This window comes from Macrobrachium nipponense, chromosome 35, assembly GCF_015104395.2.
Source record: "Macrobrachium nipponense isolate FS-2020 chromosome 35, ASM1510439v2, whole genome shotgun sequence".
NCBI lineage: Eukaryota > Metazoa > Arthropoda > Malacostraca > Decapoda > Palaemonidae > Macrobrachium > Macrobrachium nipponense.
In genome coordinates, this window is record NC_061096.1 from 27,616,251 (window position 1) to 27,636,594 (window position 20,344).

The 20,344-nt window shown below is 36.5% G+C and overlaps 1 protein-coding gene across 6 annotated transcripts in view; it reads right to left on the reverse strand.

Moving 5' to 3' along the window:
* The window catches only part of LOC135208523 (uncharacterized), a 57,269-nt gene that overhangs the window by 14,608 nt on the left and 22,317 nt on the right, over nt 1-20,344 (reverse strand). For all 6 annotated transcript variants that reach the window (XR_010313184.1, XM_064240806.1, XM_064240809.1 and 3 more), the window contains exons 2-3: nt 3,329-3,534; nt 37-216 (exon numbers count right to left, since the gene is read on the reverse strand). Coding sequence is in view for 5 of the 6 variants with exons in the window: in XM_064240806.1 (XP_064096876.1) it covers nt 37-216; nt 3,329-3,534 (386 nt within the window). In the remaining variant the exon portion in view is untranslated. The remainder of the gene's footprint in view (nt 1-36; nt 217-3,328; nt 3,535-20,344) is intronic.

Below are 20,344 nucleotides of genomic sequence, written 5' to 3' on the forward strand. Positions count from 1 at the left end.
TCTAAGAGAGAGAGAGAGAGATTTAATTACGTTTACCTGAGAGTTGTTGGTAGTGACAGTGAAGGGCCCTCGAGCCGAGAGGGGAATGACCTTCACCAACTTCCCATGAAGTTCGTATTCTCCATCCAGGAGCAGCGTATCGTACGACAGACTGACAACAATCGTCAGTAATTGGACGTTCACCCTCACATCATCTATCATGAAGTCGGACAGGCCCTGCCGGTAGGAGAACACAGTTTAGTGACAAGTCAAATACTGAAAATTGAGTGCCTACTTGGTAATTCTTCTAATGCTGTTTGGTCAGGTGACTGGAATATGAAGATTATCCCACTTGAGACGATAAATTAACATTAGACAGTTTAAAAAAAACAGACTAGAGAACGTCCCTTAACATCAAAAATAAGGAAAGGTACACCTCTGCCTAAGAGGTACCTGTCACTTAGGTTCCTGTTAAACTACACGGTTTCACTCCTGTAACCTTTCCCTGCTGCCTTTGAACCTGGGCTAGATAGGGACAGAGGTTGCTAAACTCACCATCATTTAAATTTAAAAGAAAAATGCACAGCTGGAAAATAATGCTACTCTGCGACTGGAATCATGACACGAAGTATCTCGATGTACCCGTGAGCGGCCACTAGGTATAAAAAAAAATGCTAGTATAAAGTCGTAGTAGCTTATGTCTGCAGATGACATCAAAGCTAACAAGTAGGTTCGGTATTTCTAAGTATTAAGGAAATATACCCGCCGTGTCTCTATTATACTTCGATTAACGATCTTACAATAATTTTGCTATACATGAGAAATTCATTCTCCACTGGGGCAAAATATTAAATGGCAAAAAGTTCTACCTAATTTTTCACTCCATTTCCTTATCAAATCGCTCCCTTTTTATCATAATTTCTCCATTCCATACTTTTACTACTGTAACTTTGCCTCTTACATTAAGTACTTTGCTTCTACTACTATATTCCTTTAGACAGCCACTTCCTGGTTCTGTTGCTGAGTTTTAAGATTAATTCTCGTTTCAATTTCTCGTCTCCATTATTGAAACTGACAGTTCAGTAGTAGTAGTAGTAGTAGTAGTAGTAATAGGTGGGAGCGGGATATGTCTTTGAAACGGCTCCTCCCTTGCTTGTTTTATTCCTCCTTTGTTTATGTTTGTTTGAGTTTCTTCTCTGTAATATACCATAACTCATTGAGGTGCGATGGCGATAGCCATTTGGACCCAATACTACTACTATACTACTACTACTACTACTACTACTACTACTACTACTAATAATAATAATAATAATAATAATAATAATAATAATAATAATAATAATAATAATAATAATAATAATACGAACGTCATTTGGCAAAACAGGAAACCAGCAAAAATAGTTGCAAAATAACAAATAAAAATATATGAGCTGGAAAATCATTACCCAGACATGTAGTACATACGTATATACAAACATAAAAACAAAGTAAAACATTTTTTATTGCTTTTTTTCTTGGAAATTATTAATCAACAGAATCGACGTTCGAATGAGGTCAAGAACTTCTTTTCCAGCATGAAATAAAACGACGGGACACTACTATCCGTCATCAAAATGAGCTATGAGCAACGCATGGCGCTTGTCTGTCGTCTCTGGGTCCATCAGCTTGAAATTTATTTTAACGAGGCTGGGAACTTTAAAAATAATAATAATAATAAGCCTTGCTAATGAGGAGGCTACGGAAGAGTGTATGTATGCGTACGCATTATTTCTATCCTCGTATAGTCTAGTTCATCGTGTGTGCGTGTATGCAGTATGTATAGGCCTATGTATGTCAGTGAGAGAGAGAGAGAGAGAGAGAGAGAGAGAGAGAGAGAGAGAGAGAGAGAGGTTCGCCAGTGTGGTCCAAATAGTATGTGTATATTATATAATCTATATTATTATATATATATTAGAATATTATATACCTTATATTATATCTTCAGTATATATCATATATATATTATATATATATATATTATATATCATCATCATATCATCTCATGAGGAACACAGTAAAGGGAAACAGTTTTAAAAATTCAAATTGTCTCTCCCACGCCAATCAAACAGCCGGGTTCATTATCATCGCAAATTAGTTTTGACATTTTTGTTCGCCTCTCAAATAGAGGACAATAATAAAACCATCCAGCTACTGTCTCCTCCCATATCAACGAGCTGTTTACGCATATCCATAATTGAGAGAGAGAGAGAGAAAGAGAGAGAGAGAGAGAGAGAGAGAGAGAGGAAAAGCAAGCGGGCGAAGTTCAAAGCAAGTAGCAATTAGCGAATTCACCGTGAGTGTCTCCTGTGATTCCCTCGAGGTGATCCCTCACATGGAACTGGCCTGCCACCAGCCCACCCCATATCCTCCCCTACCCCCACCCCCACTCTCTCTCTCTCTCTCTCTCTCTCTCTCTCCTGCGATGAACTACTAGAATATTCAATTGCCTTAAACAAGATGCACTGGATCAGATTCCTATCAGAGAAAGGTGAGATTAGTATCTACAACAGTTACAACAACAAAGTCAACAACATGAATCATAACAACAATATTATTAAAATCATAACAAGAAATTATTCGAAAATTTAAAATCTAAACGGTAAATGTACTGCTTCTACAGCACTTCAAAGAAAACATTCTTATTTTGGTACAAGTTTACGTATATTTCAAGTCGGGTATATAGGCCTACAGTGGAGTACTTCTAGCAATGCACGACGGGAAATATAAACAAGAGGAATTAGCAAATAAATTAATATTTATAGAATAAATTCAGTTTCGCTCATGCCTGTATCATTTCAAAAATGTATTATCTATACGCGTGGAAATGGAGAGAAACGCACGCGTGTCATCTAAATTCAAATGTACGTGGAGAGAGAGAGAGAGAGAGAGAGAGAGAGAGCACACATTTCCACACTGCCAATAATGCTGTTGCTGACTACTGCACCTGTTTGTATAATTTCCCGATGTTTGCGTATTGCATGTTTAGATGCGTGTTCGTCATACGAGAGAGATTTCATCTAGATACCATTCTGCGTGCTTTGCATGAGAGTGTTTTCGTATTTATAGCGGACGCCATGAGTGTGTTCGTGTGTGATTGTCCGTGTGAGCTTGGCTCGTCTTTTTCTTCTGTCGAAGATATCATTAGAATTCATTTCCCGAATGAATTCTTATAATATCCGTAAGATAATGTATGTCTTCGAGAGTGTATATATAAGCATTAGTCACTGCATACACATGTATACGAGTGACTGTGTGGCCTCGTGTGTACCAAAGGTGTGTAGTGCCACCAGCGTCCCCAAATCTTTACCGTGAGCCCCATTCCAGTGAGTCTGACGGTGATGTTGAGGGCCGGATGATGGTGGGTGATGACCTGGGTCTCCACCGCCAGAGGGTCCAGGGGGCTGACGCCGGCCTTGTTCCCGCCACCGCCGGCCCCATCGGCCTTCATCGACTCCCTCAGGGAGGCCAGGAGCGAACGGATGGCCTCCTCTCCAGCGGCGCTCACAGCCCCTCCTGCAAGAGAGAAAGAGAGAGAGAAAGAAACAAAGCATAACGTCAGTCTCACGTCTGGCTTCAATGGTGACCTTTTTTTTTTTCTGAAAGGTGGGGAAAAGGGTTCAAGGATACCTGCATTTGGTTTATACATTCTTTCTACCTGGCTGGGAGTTAACTAATGCCTGTCAGATTTATGTATATATATGTATAATTATGTATATATATATATATATATATATATATATATATATATAGATAATATGTAACTGAATCACGAAAGTTAGGAACGTGATAAATCCATAAATAAAGATATGCCACGTAGGAAAATAAACGATGGAGTATACGCGAGACCTTTCGACGTCCAAACGTCCTTTACTAAGCAGACGAACTAGTAAAGGACGTTTGGACATTGAAAGGTCTCGCGGATACTCCGTCATTTATTTTCCTTCGTGGCATATATCTTTATATATATATATATATATATATATATATATATATATATATATATATATATATATATATATATATATATACATATATATATATATATATATATATATATATATATTATATACACACACACACAAATAAAGGTATAAGCCACGTCTTTTATACCTTTATTTATGCATTTATCACGTTCCAAACTCTCGTGATTCAGTTATACATACACACAACACACACACACACACACACACACACACACACATATATATTATATATATATATATATATATATATATATATATATTATATACCCATACTAGATTAGCACTGGACAGCACATAGTCACAGTCGACTTCATAAATTAGGCCTATAGTCACGAGCAATATCACATGAAATTGATCATTTCGAAAGTTACGCCCCTAAATACCTAATTTTATAGAATTTCCTATCCCTCAGTAGAAAAAACTCACACCTGTGGCAATACCTACCTTGACCAGCATTCGAACTTGTGCCAATTTGTGTTGGTGCATGAATGACAACCAACTTTTAACCACTTAGCCACCAAGAGAGAACAGAAGTTCATTTCAAATCTGGAGTACAGTTTCCAACAGATTTATGGTTCTGCATTTTGAACACTTTGAACCGAGATTAGCCCATCAACACCGTGACAGCTAGGTGGTAAGTTACACACTTATTTGCACAGTGAGAACATGGAGCATATATAGAGAAAGTGTGGGAAATATGAAAGTTTTTGAACGAATTAAGAGTGTTGGCTAAATGGTCTAAACTTGGTGATGGAACGGAACACTTGAGTAACTATAGAACATAAGATAGTGTTTGAAAGACCCGGATGAGTGACGTAGTGTGTGTGTGTGTGTGTGTGTGTGTAAGTATGGAATGTGCTGAAGTGTAAAACTTCCATGGTTGATCCTCGACTCAGAAGTTAAAGAATGAATTGAGAGTGAATACTTTTAAAAACTTCATACTGGAGACACCCTTATAACTGTATTAGAGAAAAGGCTTTAGCTTGACTCAAGAAATCTAAATCTGCAAAGAAGTATGTCAAGAAAATGGAATAAATAATTTAAAAAATTAAAATAAAAATGATCTCAAGATTGGTTCAGTTTAATACAAACCAATTTTACTATGATTTATCATAAAACGTCATTGAAATAACTATGTTAACAAAAGCAAAATCTTATATATATATATATATATATATATATATATATATATATATATATAATATAAACATATATATATAGAAGAAGTGTCCGAAAGGCTTCAATAGTCATTTCGTCTCACTGGAGCAGGTCATTTCACCCCACTGTAATAGTCATTTCGTCCCACTGATATGGTTATTCCGACCCACTCAATAGTGGTTCCGTCCTGCAGGAATTGGTCATTTCGCCCCATTGCAACAGCCATTTCGTTCCACTGATATGGTTATTCCATCTCACTCAATCGCGGATCTGTCCCACTGGAACAGGTCATTTCGTCCCACTGCAACAGCCATTTCGTCCCACCGAAATGGGTCATTTCGCCCCACTGCTGCAACAGCCATTTCGTCCCACTGAGCAAGGCATTCCAAATCCGAAGGAAGACCGACAAAATTAGTTTAGGACAACTAAATTGAATGCCTTACTGACGCTTCATTGATTATATTGCAAACCGAACGTCTGTCTTTTTTTTTTTTTTTTTTTTTTTTTTTGCCCATAAATGATAGGCTATCGTTCAGTTAAAATGTCAAAGTATCGACCTTGTTTCTAAAAATTCACTGCCGGCAAAAGCTGGAGGCCATTATAGGTTTATTGTCTGTCATTCCATCTATGTCAGCTGTCCTTCTGTACTGACGTATAAACGATATTGGGAAAACTCATCTCTCTCTCTCTCTCTCTCTCTCTCTCTCTCTCTCTCTCTCTCTCTCTGGCATGCACTCTCCAAGCACAAGACAGCACAATACATTAGAACTCTAATATTAAAGTATACAAGCTGTTATTCCATTTTTCCCCGATGCGAATGTGTTTCCATTTCGACAGACACCTCTCGGGATGCGCAAGTCAAGAGATCCTTAATATCAGCCAAGCTCTATAGACCTTGATATCACCGTGGTGGTCATAACCAGGGTTGTTTCTGGTCTATCATTTTAGATTTTGAGGGGAAACATCTTCAACTCCGTGTGTGCCGATGTAGAGAAGTTATCAACATACACATAAAACAGTAAGAAATTAGGATACCTGGATCTGACTATGAATTATAAGGCCAAATATTCAATTGTTCCCTTTATCCAACAAAGCGATGAAATTTAATATACGTTTCAGATAATATCTTATGCTCATGTTCCAGGGTTTCTAAGCGCGTACATGCGACATATAGTATATCGATTTTATTCTTAAAATATTCCAATTCTTTTCTAAGATAGCTAGCTCTCTAGATTTACATCACCAGTGCAATGAATTTTGATACCGCTCTGAGGGTATAACTATAGATATAGAGAGGATATAACCACGAAAAAATGGCAGAGAAAAAAATGGACAGCAAGTTACCACTACTTTTCTCTCCTCTACCTACTTAGCTCAACTCAAAATTCACGCCAATTAGACGCTGAAAAAAATAGGAACATTTATTCTAAACGTAGGCGCCTTTGGTTGCCCATTATGTTTTACGTTCATTTCTCTCTCTCTCTCTCTCTCTCTCTCTCTCTCTCTCTCTCTCTCTCTCTCTCTCCTCTACCTCAACTGCCACCCATATTAACAATCTACAACCAATAAGGGAGTACATAATTCAGTGGATCGAACCGAGATTCATCGGTTGTGAGCTGAGAACGTTGTTACTGCCACTATAGTACTATACATTCAGAAACTCAGAGAGACCTTACAGACCTTACAGACCTTACAGTTCGTTCGGGTTGCCCCAGGTCCCTCAGTGTGAGGCGCCTCTAATGTCTACCAGAGAGTTGCTAGTACATCTTCCGGTATATTTTGCATCTTCCAATCTTGGATGGTCTGGGATGCAGTTTAGATATTTGTCGAGCTTATTCTTAAACACATCTACGCTCACTCCTGATATATTCCTCAGATGAGCTGGCAACGCATTGAATAGACGCTGCATTATCGATGCTGGTGCGTAGTGGATTAATGTCCTGTGTGCTTTCCTTATTTTTCCTGGTATAGTTTTGGGCACTATTAATCTACCTCTGCTTGCTCTTTCTGATATTTTTAGTTCCATGATATTTTCTGTTATTCCTTCTATCTGTTTCCATGCCTGAATTATCATGTAGCGTTCTCTTCTCCTTTCTAGACTATATAATTTTAAGGATTGTAGTCTTTCCCAGTAGTCTAGGTCCTTAACTTCTTCTATTCTAGCTGTAAAGGACCTTTGTACACTCTCTATTTGTGCAATATCCTTTTGATAGTGTGGGTACCATATCATATTGCAATATTCAAGTGGGACTACGAACATATGTTTTATAAACATAATCATGTGTTCAGCTTTTCTTGTTTTGAAGTGCCGTAACAACATTCCCATTTTTGCTTTACATTTTGCCAACAGAATTGCTATTTGATCATTGCATAACATGTTCCTATTCATCATCACACCAAGGTCTTTAACTGCTTCCTTATTTGTGATTGCCTCATTATTAGGTCCCCTATAGCATATAGCTTTTCCTTCTCTGTCTCCATAATTTATTGATTCAAATTTATCAGAGTTAAATACCATCCTATTTACCTCTGCCCAATCATATACTTTGTTAAGGTCTCTTTGTAGAGCGTTCCTATCTTCATCACAAGTAATTTCTCTACTTATTCTTGTGTCATCAGCGAAACTACTCACTACGAATCCTTAACATTACTGTCTATGTCTTCAATCATAATAACAAACAATATTGCAGCTAGCACGTACCTTGTGGCACACCGGATATTACCTTGGTTTCATCCGATTTCTCATCGTTTGCAATAACTATCTGTTTTCTGTTGTGTAAAAATTCTTTTAACCATCTTCCTACTTTATCTACGATATTGTGTTTTCTAATTTTCTTTGCTAATATAGTTTATGGTCTACTTTGTCAAAAGCTTTTGCAAAGTCTAGATAAACCACATCTGTTTCATTTCCGCTTTTCATATTTTTGAATATGTTCTCACGGTGGACTAACAGTTGGGTTTGTGTACTTTTTCCGGGTACGAAACCGTGTTGTCCTATATTAAACAAATTATTTTTTATTAAATGTTTCATAATATTTTTCTTCATTACCCTTTCATACACTTTCATAATATGTGATGTTAGACTCACAGGCCTATAATTACTTGCCTCTAGTCTTGATCCACTTTTGAAAGTAGGGGTGATATATGCTAATTTGTGCTCATCATAAATCTTGCCTGTATCTACACTTTGTCCTTAATAATATTGCAAGTGGCTTTGCGATAGAATGAACTACTTTCTTTAACAAAATAGCAGGGACTCCATCCGGCCCTGCAGCAGCTCCATTTTTAATTTCATTAATTGCCTGCACAATATCAGCTTCATTAATTTCTATGTCAGCTAAATATTCACTATTTTCTTCCCTTACTTCTATATCATTATCTTCATTATCTATTCTAGGGGTGAATTCTCTCTTATATCGTTCTGCCAGTATGTTGCAATTTTTCCTTTTTTTCATTCGTTAATCTCCCTTCAATTCTCAGAGGGCCTATTCTATTCTTCTTTTATTCATCTTCTTCGCATATGAGTATAATAGTTTGGGGTTTTGCTTGATATTTAATAGGGTTTTTTCTTCCAAGTCCCGTTTTTCATTTTCTTTTGATTGTATAATCTTTTGTTCTGCATTTTCTATCTTACTTTTTAGTTCTATAACTTTCCATGCATTTTTTTCTTTTGCAAGACCTTTTTTCCACTTTCTGATTTTCTGGAACAAGATCCTTCTGTCTCTTGGTATGCATGAATGATGTTTACTTTTCTTCTTCGGTATATATTTTTTCCACTATTTTCTCCAATATTTTATATAATATCTCCGTATTTACCCTTATGCATCACTTACGAAAATGTTATCCCAATCTTTGTTTAATTCTTCATTAATTTCTGACCATTTTATATTTTTACTGTAGAAGTTGTATTTTCCATATCCTTCCCACTTTTTCATTTCTTGCTTATCTCTATTTTCACTTGCTTTGGAATGAAACTGTTAATTCTATGACATTATGGTCTGAAATACTCGCATTATAAACTATTATTTCTTTAACATAATTCATCTCGTTCACAAATACTAGGTCTAAAGTATTTTCCTTTCTTGTTGGCAGGTGATTTATTTGTTGAATGTTGTATTCTAGTAGCATATCTAATAGCTTTTCAAATTGCCTCTTATCTTCTGCACTACTATTACTCTCTTTTTTATATGTATAAGTACAACCACAATCTCCTATTCGTTTCTTTCCATTCTACGAAAGGAAAGTTGAAGTCACCAGATAGGAGAAGTAGTCCAGTCCTTGTGATTTCTACATATATCATCCAATTTTTCAATTATTAAGTCAAACTCTTTAGTATTAGGAGGTCTATATATTACTATGTTCATCAATTTTTCAGATTCAAATTCTACCGCTATTAGTTCACATTCTGAGTTACTATATTTCTCATATATTTTTCCTTGTTTTTTGTCTTTCCCATATATTGCGGTTCCCCCTTGATTCCTATTTTTTCTATCTGATCTATAAGTTTGGAACCCTTTTATTTGATCATCATTCCCAGTCTCTTGGGAATACCAGGTTTCACTTATATTCATTATATCTATTTTCTTTCCATTTTGGGTTAGTTCTTCTAAGTACTCTATTTTTCTTTTTGAGTTACTCGTAACTCAAAAGAGAGTGAGAAGAACAGAGAGAGAGAGAGAGAGAGAGAGAGACGACGATTAGAACGAGAGAGATGGACGAGAGAGAGAGAGAAGAGAGAGAGAGAAGAGAGAGAGAGAGAGAGAGAGAGAGAGAGACGTTTAGACCGTGCTAGAGACACAAACGGGATATTAATAAGAGATTCGCTCATAGAGAAACACAAACAAACAAACAAAAGTATAGTTCATCAAAAGTAAAACCGAACAACCCATCTGCTTTAGCAGTGACGTCACAAAAATTCAAGGTAACCGCAGACAATAATATTTTGTTGAGCATACATGCATACTACACATGTACAACCGGCATCCCCCCACGGGTTTTATATCGACATTTTGTTCCATTTCACTTCGCCGATTTACCATAAAGTGAAAAAAAAGCTCGCTAATGATTACACATGAATAAATCTGTAATGCACTCGACGAGTCGACATGATAATAATATCGCGTCGCTTCCAAGCATTATTTGGAAAATTAATTAACCATTTTTTTCTGAGGAAAGCTTTTATTATTATTATTTCTTTTAGAACATTAGACTTCTAGGACATTTTTGCCCTTAAAGGTGCTGATCTGATATGCCTTAATAAGCAGATAAAATATAGAAATTAAGAGTGGGCCTAGCCTGCTTCTGGTTCAGGGCTAGGCCGAGCAGATTTGAAGGTCCCGGGTCAAGTAGGCCTACAGGCAGTGCAATGGAGGGAAAGCTGTTATCAGTTCCAAAAGCAATAATCTTTGCACCATGGGGTTCTTGAACTTCTAGAAAGCTTGATGCTCCTGTTACTTTAGTACCAAAGTGGTTCATTTGAAAAGATACACAGTATGCTCTGATTTCACAGTGATGTGGAGGACTTTTCTTGAAGGTTCTAGTCAATAGACTTATGCCCTTGACTTTAATAAGTTATAAGCTATCTCCCTAGTGTATTAAGTCCTTTAATATATATCAGTTTTCTGACTTTCGCTCTGATATTACACGGAGTTCAAGTTCCTTGACCAGTGTTAGGCTATTTTAGGCCGATTAATTTTTGGACTGATAGCTCTGTCTATCATTATCTGAAAGGTCTCCCAAAGAGCAAAGAGGTCTCCAAAGAGTTTCTGAGGCTTTTATGGAGCAATTGTTTAACTAACCATACGCCAGCAAGTATACAAGCAGCCAGTTGTATGGTGGAGGTTGCATTAGGCCGATGTCCAACTATAAAAACAAGTGCAGCAACATAAAAAACATGGCGTTTCCTTTGCAGATACAATAAACAAGCTATCGACCCAGATGCTGACGTTCCGGGACCGTAAATACAGAAATAATAAGCGTTAATAAAACGCTGACATCGTATACCGTAAACTGAACGCGCAAGTGCGGATAACGAAATCATATCCGAACAGCCATCAAAGCTTACCTAGCCTTGACCTAGACGCATCGTGGGGAAAAATGGCGTCCGGGGGGGTGGGGTGGGGGTTGTTATCGGATATAGCTACCGGTCACGAATTCTCTGAAATATGGATTCGTACCCGAACGAGTATAATAACGAGGCATCTAAAGATGGCTGGCTGCTTCACCTTCGTACAATCTGTTTTTTGTCACTTAATAGACAACAGCAAGGCAGCTTCAAGTTCAAGAACAAAAAGGGACTTGGGATAACTAAATGACAAAGCAGAAAAACACACTTGCCTAACATCGGTCTAATGTTGGTCGAGACGATGATAATCTTTATCTAGGCCGATTAAATCAGAGATAAAATGCAATTCAGTTCCATTGTCTTATGAAACGCTATATTACTTTATGCAAATGCATGTGGAAACTCTCTGTTATTGATCATGAATACGTTAGCAAAATCATGCACGCATGAGTCATAATTTGCTACAAGAAAATAAAAGGTATCTTTGGTAAAAAAAATAAATAAATAAGTAAATAAAACCGAGATACCCAAATAAGAGCATTTGTACAGTTGAAAACATGAAAACAGAGATACCTTTCGCTTTTAATTTACGTGTTTACGGTATATGGAATTATGGAACAGATATTCATTCAGTATCTAAAAATTGCTAATGAACTTCTATTAGATACTGAAAATAAAAAGAAAAAACTAATAACGATATATAGAAAAAAGACCAAGAAATTCAGCTCTGCAACTAACGGGGAAAAAAATATGAAAAGGGCTAATATATAAAGATCCTTCATATATATTATATAATATATAATAATATATATATATATATTATATATATATATTATAACATATATATATATATGTATATATAATATATATATATATATATATATATATACTAATATATATATATATATATATATACATTGTCAGGGACAAAAGAAAAGGCCATACTTGTCGCCATGTTAATATATAGTTTCTCAGTCGTATCTATCTGAACTGACGAAAATTCTCGACTGGAAGTCTTGGTTGCAAAAATACAAACAACAAAAAATAAATATGGATTTAAACTGGACGATACAGCTGGGTTCTGGAACGAGTTTGTGGTTCCAGAATGCTGCAACGCATTGAGGGGGAAAATAAAAAAAAAACGTTTTTAATACAAACTATTTCGACATGCCGGATTGATAATACTCCATGAAAGGGGACGTGGTATGGGTAGTGCAAAGATATAAGAGATATATTAATATTAATGTTTTATATTATACGCAACTGTAATAGCCACAATGCCCTCTTTAATTTCTTGGATTCTTTGCTCGTATTTGGATGTGCTTGTCAATACAAAAAAACCTGAAGATCCAAGTTCAAAGAATTTTTATATTGATGTTATTATATATATATATATATATATATATATATATATATATACATATACATATATACATATATATACATATATATACATATATATATATATATATATATATATATATATATATATATATATAACTTCAGGAAAGCCGAAAAACACATGATGAGTTAAAGGATTTATTCTTAAGAAACGTTTCGCACAAGGAACTTTGTGCATAATCAGTCTGTTAAAATAAAAGTACATTTTAAAATTAATAAAAGCAAAATACAAAAATAAAAATTACAATCTAAAATAAAAAATTAAACATAAAAATATAATTTAAACATTGTATAATTCATAGGTAAAAGTGAAATAAGAACATTAAAACACGACTACTAAAACACCAACCATTCGCTAAGAAAGGAGGAGAGAGAATGATTAGAAATGAGATTGAGGTCAGAAAGAAGACTATGCCAGGTATAGCGGAGACGATGAACTACCGCTATTCAATGAGGGAACAAGTCTTTTGATAAATAATGACTCGAGTGTTGTTAAATACTCAGAGTCCCTATTGTAACCTAAAATGGAGAAGTGCTGTTTCTTGACTTCAATCTTACATTGATGGCATGATTTTTTATATTTGAATGCTCTGGTCTACTTAATCTCTGGCCAGTTCTAAAACTATACCCCATGTGGCTGCAATATCACATTTGCAACAGCCTCTTGGTAGACCCAACGTAAATACCAGGACATCCTGGGCACGTAAATTTATACACAACATTAGACCTCATAAAAGGCTGCAGACGATCTTTAAAGCAGAACAGGGAGCCAATTTTACTCGGGTTATTTGATATTAATTTTAATTTTAAGCATGGAATTTCACCTTCACTGATTTGAATAAGTTTCTGTGACAGTTTCAGGTTGGAAATATACGGAATCAGGGCATACGTGAGTTTCTTTGGAACGTCAAAAATCGGTGGTACTGGTTTCAGATATTTAGTTAAAAGTTTGTTAATTATTTTCTGAACTAATTCTTTAGGATATGAATTTTGTTGAAAAAAGATAGTAAAAATTCTATTTCCCTATGAAAAATGTCCCAACTCGAAGAGTACTTCAGGGCTCTATTTACTAAAGTGGAGATAGTGTTAAGTTTAAAACTTCTTTGGCAGGAACTGTAAAAATTATTGGCTAGACCAGTATAAGTTTTTTTCCTATAGACTGCTGTATTGAATTGATGATCAGTTCTGTTAACACAAATGTGTAAGAATGGTAGACAATTTTCCTTTTCCTCTTCTACCATTCTTAGACATGTGTCTTCGGCTTTCCTGAAGTTATGATTGTATATGGAAGTTCCTGCATATCCTATATATATTATATTATATATAATATATTAATATATAATATATTATATATATATAATATAATATCTAAGAATGATATAATAATTAATAATATACGCAACTGTAATAGCCACAATGCCCTCCTAACTTCTTGGATTCTTTGCTCGTTTTTGAATATGCTTGTCAATACAAAAAAACCTGAAGATCCAAGTTCAAAGAATTTTTATCTTTAAGAAATTGTGATGTCCGGTACAGGGAAACGAACCCAAGGTCCCATAATCACAAAGAGGTCACCTTGACGACCTGACCACGAGAAGGATAAAAAAAAGTCTATACCTTCTCATACATACATATACCCGTTATTTTCAGATATTTATACTTATTCGAGTTGGAATAGACCCGTCCTCTCCATCGTAGTAGCCAGGTGGGTAAATATTTTAATTGCTTTTTTTTAGGCTAAAATAAATATATAAATACACTTTTAGCATCTTACGTTACAAAAACTACGAACAGCAGCAACAGGTGTTACGGAAAAGTCACGAGAAGACAAGAGTTATGAACGGATATCCTCCCAAAAATGGCAACATTCATGGCATTTCGATCCAACGCAAAATGCCAGAGTCCTCGATTGTGACTGTAGTTGATTCTACAAAAAATGAAAAATAAAATAACTAGATAAATAAAGAAGTAAATAAACAAATAAATAAATAAATTAATTAATTAATAAATAAATAAATAAATAAATAAATAAATAAATAAATAAATAAATAAATAAATAAATAAACATAAATTAAATCCAACAAGTAGGCGGTAGACAAAACGAGTCGCTAAACTTTATAGTTAACACAAAAGTTCACATTAAAAAAAAGTTTGTTCATCTGATTAAATAAAAGCTGGGTGAAAATAAAATATTTAGCTTCGCTTTGGTAAAAAGAGACACCAGAGAGAGAGAGAGAGAGAGAGAGAGAGAGAGAGAGAGAGAATAATCCATGCAGTTTCCCCTTCAAAAATGTCATGGGGGCCGTATGTATACGTATATTTCACATGCGCGCATCATGGGATTCCACGATTTTATCTCCTTCCAATAACAGGAAAGAAAGGGGTGGGGGGATGGGGGGCGACTCTCCCCACTTCTTTCTTTCCTTACGTATGCAAATCTATTGACCATGTGTCTCAACAGCGTCGCAGCTTGCTTGCTTTGTGAAAATAAAATGCCGAGGGAGATTTCAATTTTTTTTTCCATTTCATGAACTCAACCAAACGATTGGGAGGAATTCGTGTTTTTTAATGTTATTAATAAACATTCTAGACCAATAAACTTTCCTATGTTAATAAACTATCGGATCATACATGAAAAGCGTAAACACAAAGTAAATAAAATAGTAAAAAGCGAAAATAAACCTGTGGTTTCACCGTAACTTACAAATCGTCGGCGATGTACACGCGTCTGAGGATCACGTGGAACTCTGTGAACTAGTAGAGAGAGAGAAAGAGAGAGAGAGAGAGAGAGGATGGGGGAGGGGGGGGGGGCAACAACTCTAATGGTTAAGCGGCCAGAGTTCAGCTAATAACTTATCCTTTGATCTTTAACTTACTGAATCAAACGGCGAGCCGTTCGTGGGCACTTCTTGTGAATTAACTCTTGTCCATCTGAGTGAATTTGTAACTTTGAACTTTTAAAGTATATGTATATATGTATGCATGAACGTATGGGCAAATATACGTATATATATATATATATATATATATATATATATGATATATATATATATATATATATATATATAATATATAATATGTGTGTGTGGGTGTGTGTGTGTGTGTGTGTGTATGTGTACATATAAAGTGTGTAAGTGTACCTATGTTTGCATTTATATACATACATGCATGTATTTATGCTGGCCCACAATGTGTATTTATAGTAGTTATTGCATTAAACTCTATTACCGAAGTAATTCTGTATGTGATTGTTCAGCCAGATTTAATCAACCACTAATTTATGCAACTTATATAAACATAGCTGCGTTCATTTATCTTATCTAACTGAAGCACGGGATAGGCACACAGAAGCTACGTACAGTTGCCGTCAATCACCAGACAAACTCTCAGACTGACAAAAAAAGAAAAAAAAAAACGAAATTTCCATAAAAGTGGACTATTTTGAACACCAGCGAGAATCCTACAACGCCGACACGAGCCAATCCCGGATGAGCCGAATCAACTGGATGAAATGGATGAAATGGATGACTTCGAAAAATACCTCGGATTATCGAGAGCTCCAGCGCTCTATTTCTGGACTTTTATTTTGGGGGCAGACGAGTAAAAATATCAGCTAAAGTTTCTTCGGCTCGATCGCGTATAATGCCGTATAAAATCATCAGCTATGACTTGACTAGTAGGGTTTCTCAGTTGCTCACCAGATGCGGTAGAGCGAGGGTGTACCTCCCATGTCTCCAGAAAGTGCTGCCAGATGCACGATCCATGGCTAAGTTTAACCTTGAACAAAATAAAAACTGCTGAGGTTAGAGGGCTGCAATTTGGTTTGTTTAATGATTGGAGGGTGGCTGATCAACATACCAATTTGCAGCCCTCTGGCCTCAATAGTTTTTTAAGATGTGAGGGCCGACAAACAAAGCCGTCGCAATAGTCTTTACAGAAACTTTTGAAATGTCAAGTCTACCTGTACGTGTTATTTGGATTAACAGCTTATTAAAACAAATCAAAATTGGACTGGTTTAGTAATGATTTTCTTTTTTAACAGTATACATGTTGTCTTGCCTTGAGTGGTCAAATACTTCAGATCTAAACTTGTCTAGTTTGTTATTATTTTTTGGGGGGTGGGATGGGGTGGGGGGGACGGCTGCCCCACTCCTATATTTTCCCTCTACACCTGACAGAAACTTTGATAGCCCGCAATACATCCTTCATGGGACCTGCCACTCATAAAATTGTTAGAAACCAAAGTGGGTTTCCACACTGTATTTCAAAATCTTCAGTGTTTTATTTTGATTCAAGTTTTCCTTAAAAAAGAAAATTCAGAATTCACAATCGTATCCAACTGCTCTCTCTCTCTCTCTCACTCGCTCTCTCTCTCTCTCTCTCTCTCTCTCTCTCTCTCTCTCTCTCTCTCTCTCATTTCTTATTTGTAATATTGAAATTCACTGGGAAGAGAAGCTGATATATTTTGCATTTTTGACAATTACTCACAATATATATATATATATATATATATATAGATATATATAATATATATATTATATATATATTATATATATATATATATATATATAGGTATATATATATACATATATGACTGGTAAAAATGTCCTGTGACAACAGAAGTCCATCTAATAAAAGGAGCCCATAAAAACGCCATGCTGCCTCCATCTTCAGGTAGGTAATGAATGAGAAAAGCTACGGAAAAAGAAAATATCCCCTTTTCTGTACATTTTCATTGTATATATACGTATATATAAGCATAAGCATTAAGCTACAAATGTTCTCTAATATCTCATTAGCTCTACCTCGGAATTAATATCTATTTTCACATCATGTTATCCGAAGGGGATTATTTTCTAGCTGAACTCGAACCACTGAAACCAAATATATGAATCACCGGAATGCGATCAAATTAATTTCATATATATATATATATATATATATATATATATATATATATATATATATATATAGAGAGAGAGAGAGAGAGAGAGATGAGAGAGAGAGAGAGAGAGAGAGAGAGATAGATAGATAACAATTCGAGTAACCCACACATGGGCCAAGGTAGTAAGGACTTTGTGTTGCAAAGGTCAACATCAGCCAACGGCCGAGACTTGAAAGGACACTAAAGAGAATATTCCTAATCGCAAACAGTTTTCGCTCACCGTAAAAATAGATAATATCAGTTCCGTGTAAACTGCTTTTTCTTTAAAAAAAAAAAAGATTGGCCGTCAATTCAAGCCGGATCTACTGTAACATTACGGTGACGGCGGAATTTCTAATACCTTTTCGAAGCGTCTCGCGTCTTTAACTATACTGACAACGGGCAGTTTGTTTTTAAGAGATATCTCACTCGCCCACTTCCGCACTATTACCGCTCACATCCGGCCTGCATCGTTCGTTGTGAAGATTCTAACCTCTGATTTCCAATTTCGTCTGTCCGTCCTCGTATCTTAAAAACTACCGAGGCCAGAGGGCTGCAAATTGGTACGTTGATCACCCACCCTCCAGCCATCAAACGTACCAAATTGCAGCCCTCTGTCCTCGACAGTTTTGATATCATTTAAGGTTAACGTTATAGTCATAATCGTGCATCTGGTAACGGTATATAGGCCAGGCCACCACCGGCACGTGGTTAGGTTTCACGGGCCGCAGTCAATATAATATATATATATATAGCATTATACCGAGACTCCGGAAGGATATAGAACTATATTTTCAGTGGTCTTGATTCCGGTATGATGCTGCATGAGCCGCCGCGGGGCACGAAACTTTAAACCACGGCCCGGTGGTGGTTGGTCCTATATCTTTGCCAGTTGCTTTTACAAAAAAAAAAAAATAAATAAATAAACATCATTTTGGGAGTAAAAGTCGAAATCTAGAGCACCCGAGATTAACCTAAAATTAAGATCGTTAATGGTAAACCTCGAATGTTCAAAAATCCAGAAACGGTATTGGTCCACCATATATAAAGACGGACAGCAATGTGTGATTTCTTTTTTAGAGGAAATCGGAGACAAATATGCCAGACAGACTCAATTTAAAAAGTTCTTGGCCCCTTCTCCCCGGCATTCACAGTTTGCATTGGGTCATTTTCGAATCCCAAAATGGGTAAAACACCTCCAAATACATTTTCCAAGAGGGTCCAAAAGTTCGACTCGAAACTGGCCATATAGATGCATACTACAGCCTATTCACGCGTCGCTAAATAAGTTACTCCAACGAAGGGATTCACAAACGATGACTGACAAGATGGCACTGAGTGAATTTCCGCGCCTGAGAGCGGTCAGTGGATTTAACAAAGCGGCCGACTTTGAAAAAACCTGTCGAGGGTATCTCGACGAACTTTTGTAGACTAACCCGCAGGAAACAAGACACAGAAAAAAACCGGCAATCGAGTTGAAAGACCATTCATAAAACCTACGGCTTGAAAGGTGAAAGGTCATTAAAAAGTGTCAGGAAGAATTTAACAAATGCCGCCGACTTTGAAGACCTGTCGAGGGTATCTCGGCGAACTTTTGTAGGCTAACATGCAGGAAACAAGACAGAAAAAACAGGCACACGAGTGGGAAAGACATTCATAAAACCCACGTCTTGAAAGGTGGAGGGTCATAACGTCAGGAAAACGGAAGAGGGACAGAGTTCCGAATCTGCTCCCTCAAGGGGCAACGCACTATAGGCATAATGTTAAAAGCCATTTTTAACGTACCAGACGCCCCCCCACCTCACCCCGCTCTCACCCCCCCCCCCACCCAACTGTGAGATTATGAGCAATTTACGTTACTAATAATCATGAACTAGGTCAGTCAGCTCAACTTACTAAGCAAGCATCTTCTCCTCGTGTCATCACATAAATCGACTTGAGTTGTATCAAAACAATTGTTAAAATTAGTCTAGAAAGGAGAACAGAACGCTACATGATAATGCAGGCATGGAAGCAGATAGAAGGAATTACCGAAAACATCATGGAGCTAAAAATATCGGAAAGAGCAAGCAGAGGTAGATTAATAGTGCCCAAAACTATACCAGGAAAGCACAAGACATCAATCCTCTACGCACCAACATCGATAATGCAGCGTCTATTCAATAATGCGATGCCAGCTCACCTGAGGAACATATCTGGAGTGAGCGTAGATGCGTTTAAGAATAAGCTCGACAAATGTCTAACCTGCATCCCAGACCATCCAAGATTGGAAGATGCAAAATATACCGGGAGATGCATTAGCCATTCTCTGGTAGACATTAGAGGTAGGTGCTTAACACTAAGGGATCTCTCTCTCTCTCTCTCTCTCTCTCTCTCTCTCTCTCTCTCTCTCTCATTAACACACGCCGTATCTCGGAGATCTCTATCTCCCAGCTATACCGAGCGGGGCTGCGCTACAGCTAACCCAATTAATCGCAATAGTATTAGACCGACCTTTAATATGGTATGACTCACGCTGAACCGCAGGCATAATTCGTGCCTGGATGCCAGGCGCATAATCAAGGCATGCATATATATATATATATATATATATATATATATATATATATATATATATATATATATATATATATATATCCCACCAGCCAGGCTTAACTTGGTTCTAAAGTGATGATACGACGACTGACCGAAATATAAAATGCATTTAAGCCTTAACTGGATGCGTGCGTCTATATATGCCTACTAGTATAATCAGGTGTGTTGACGTATGTATATGTTTATACTGTCGTGTGT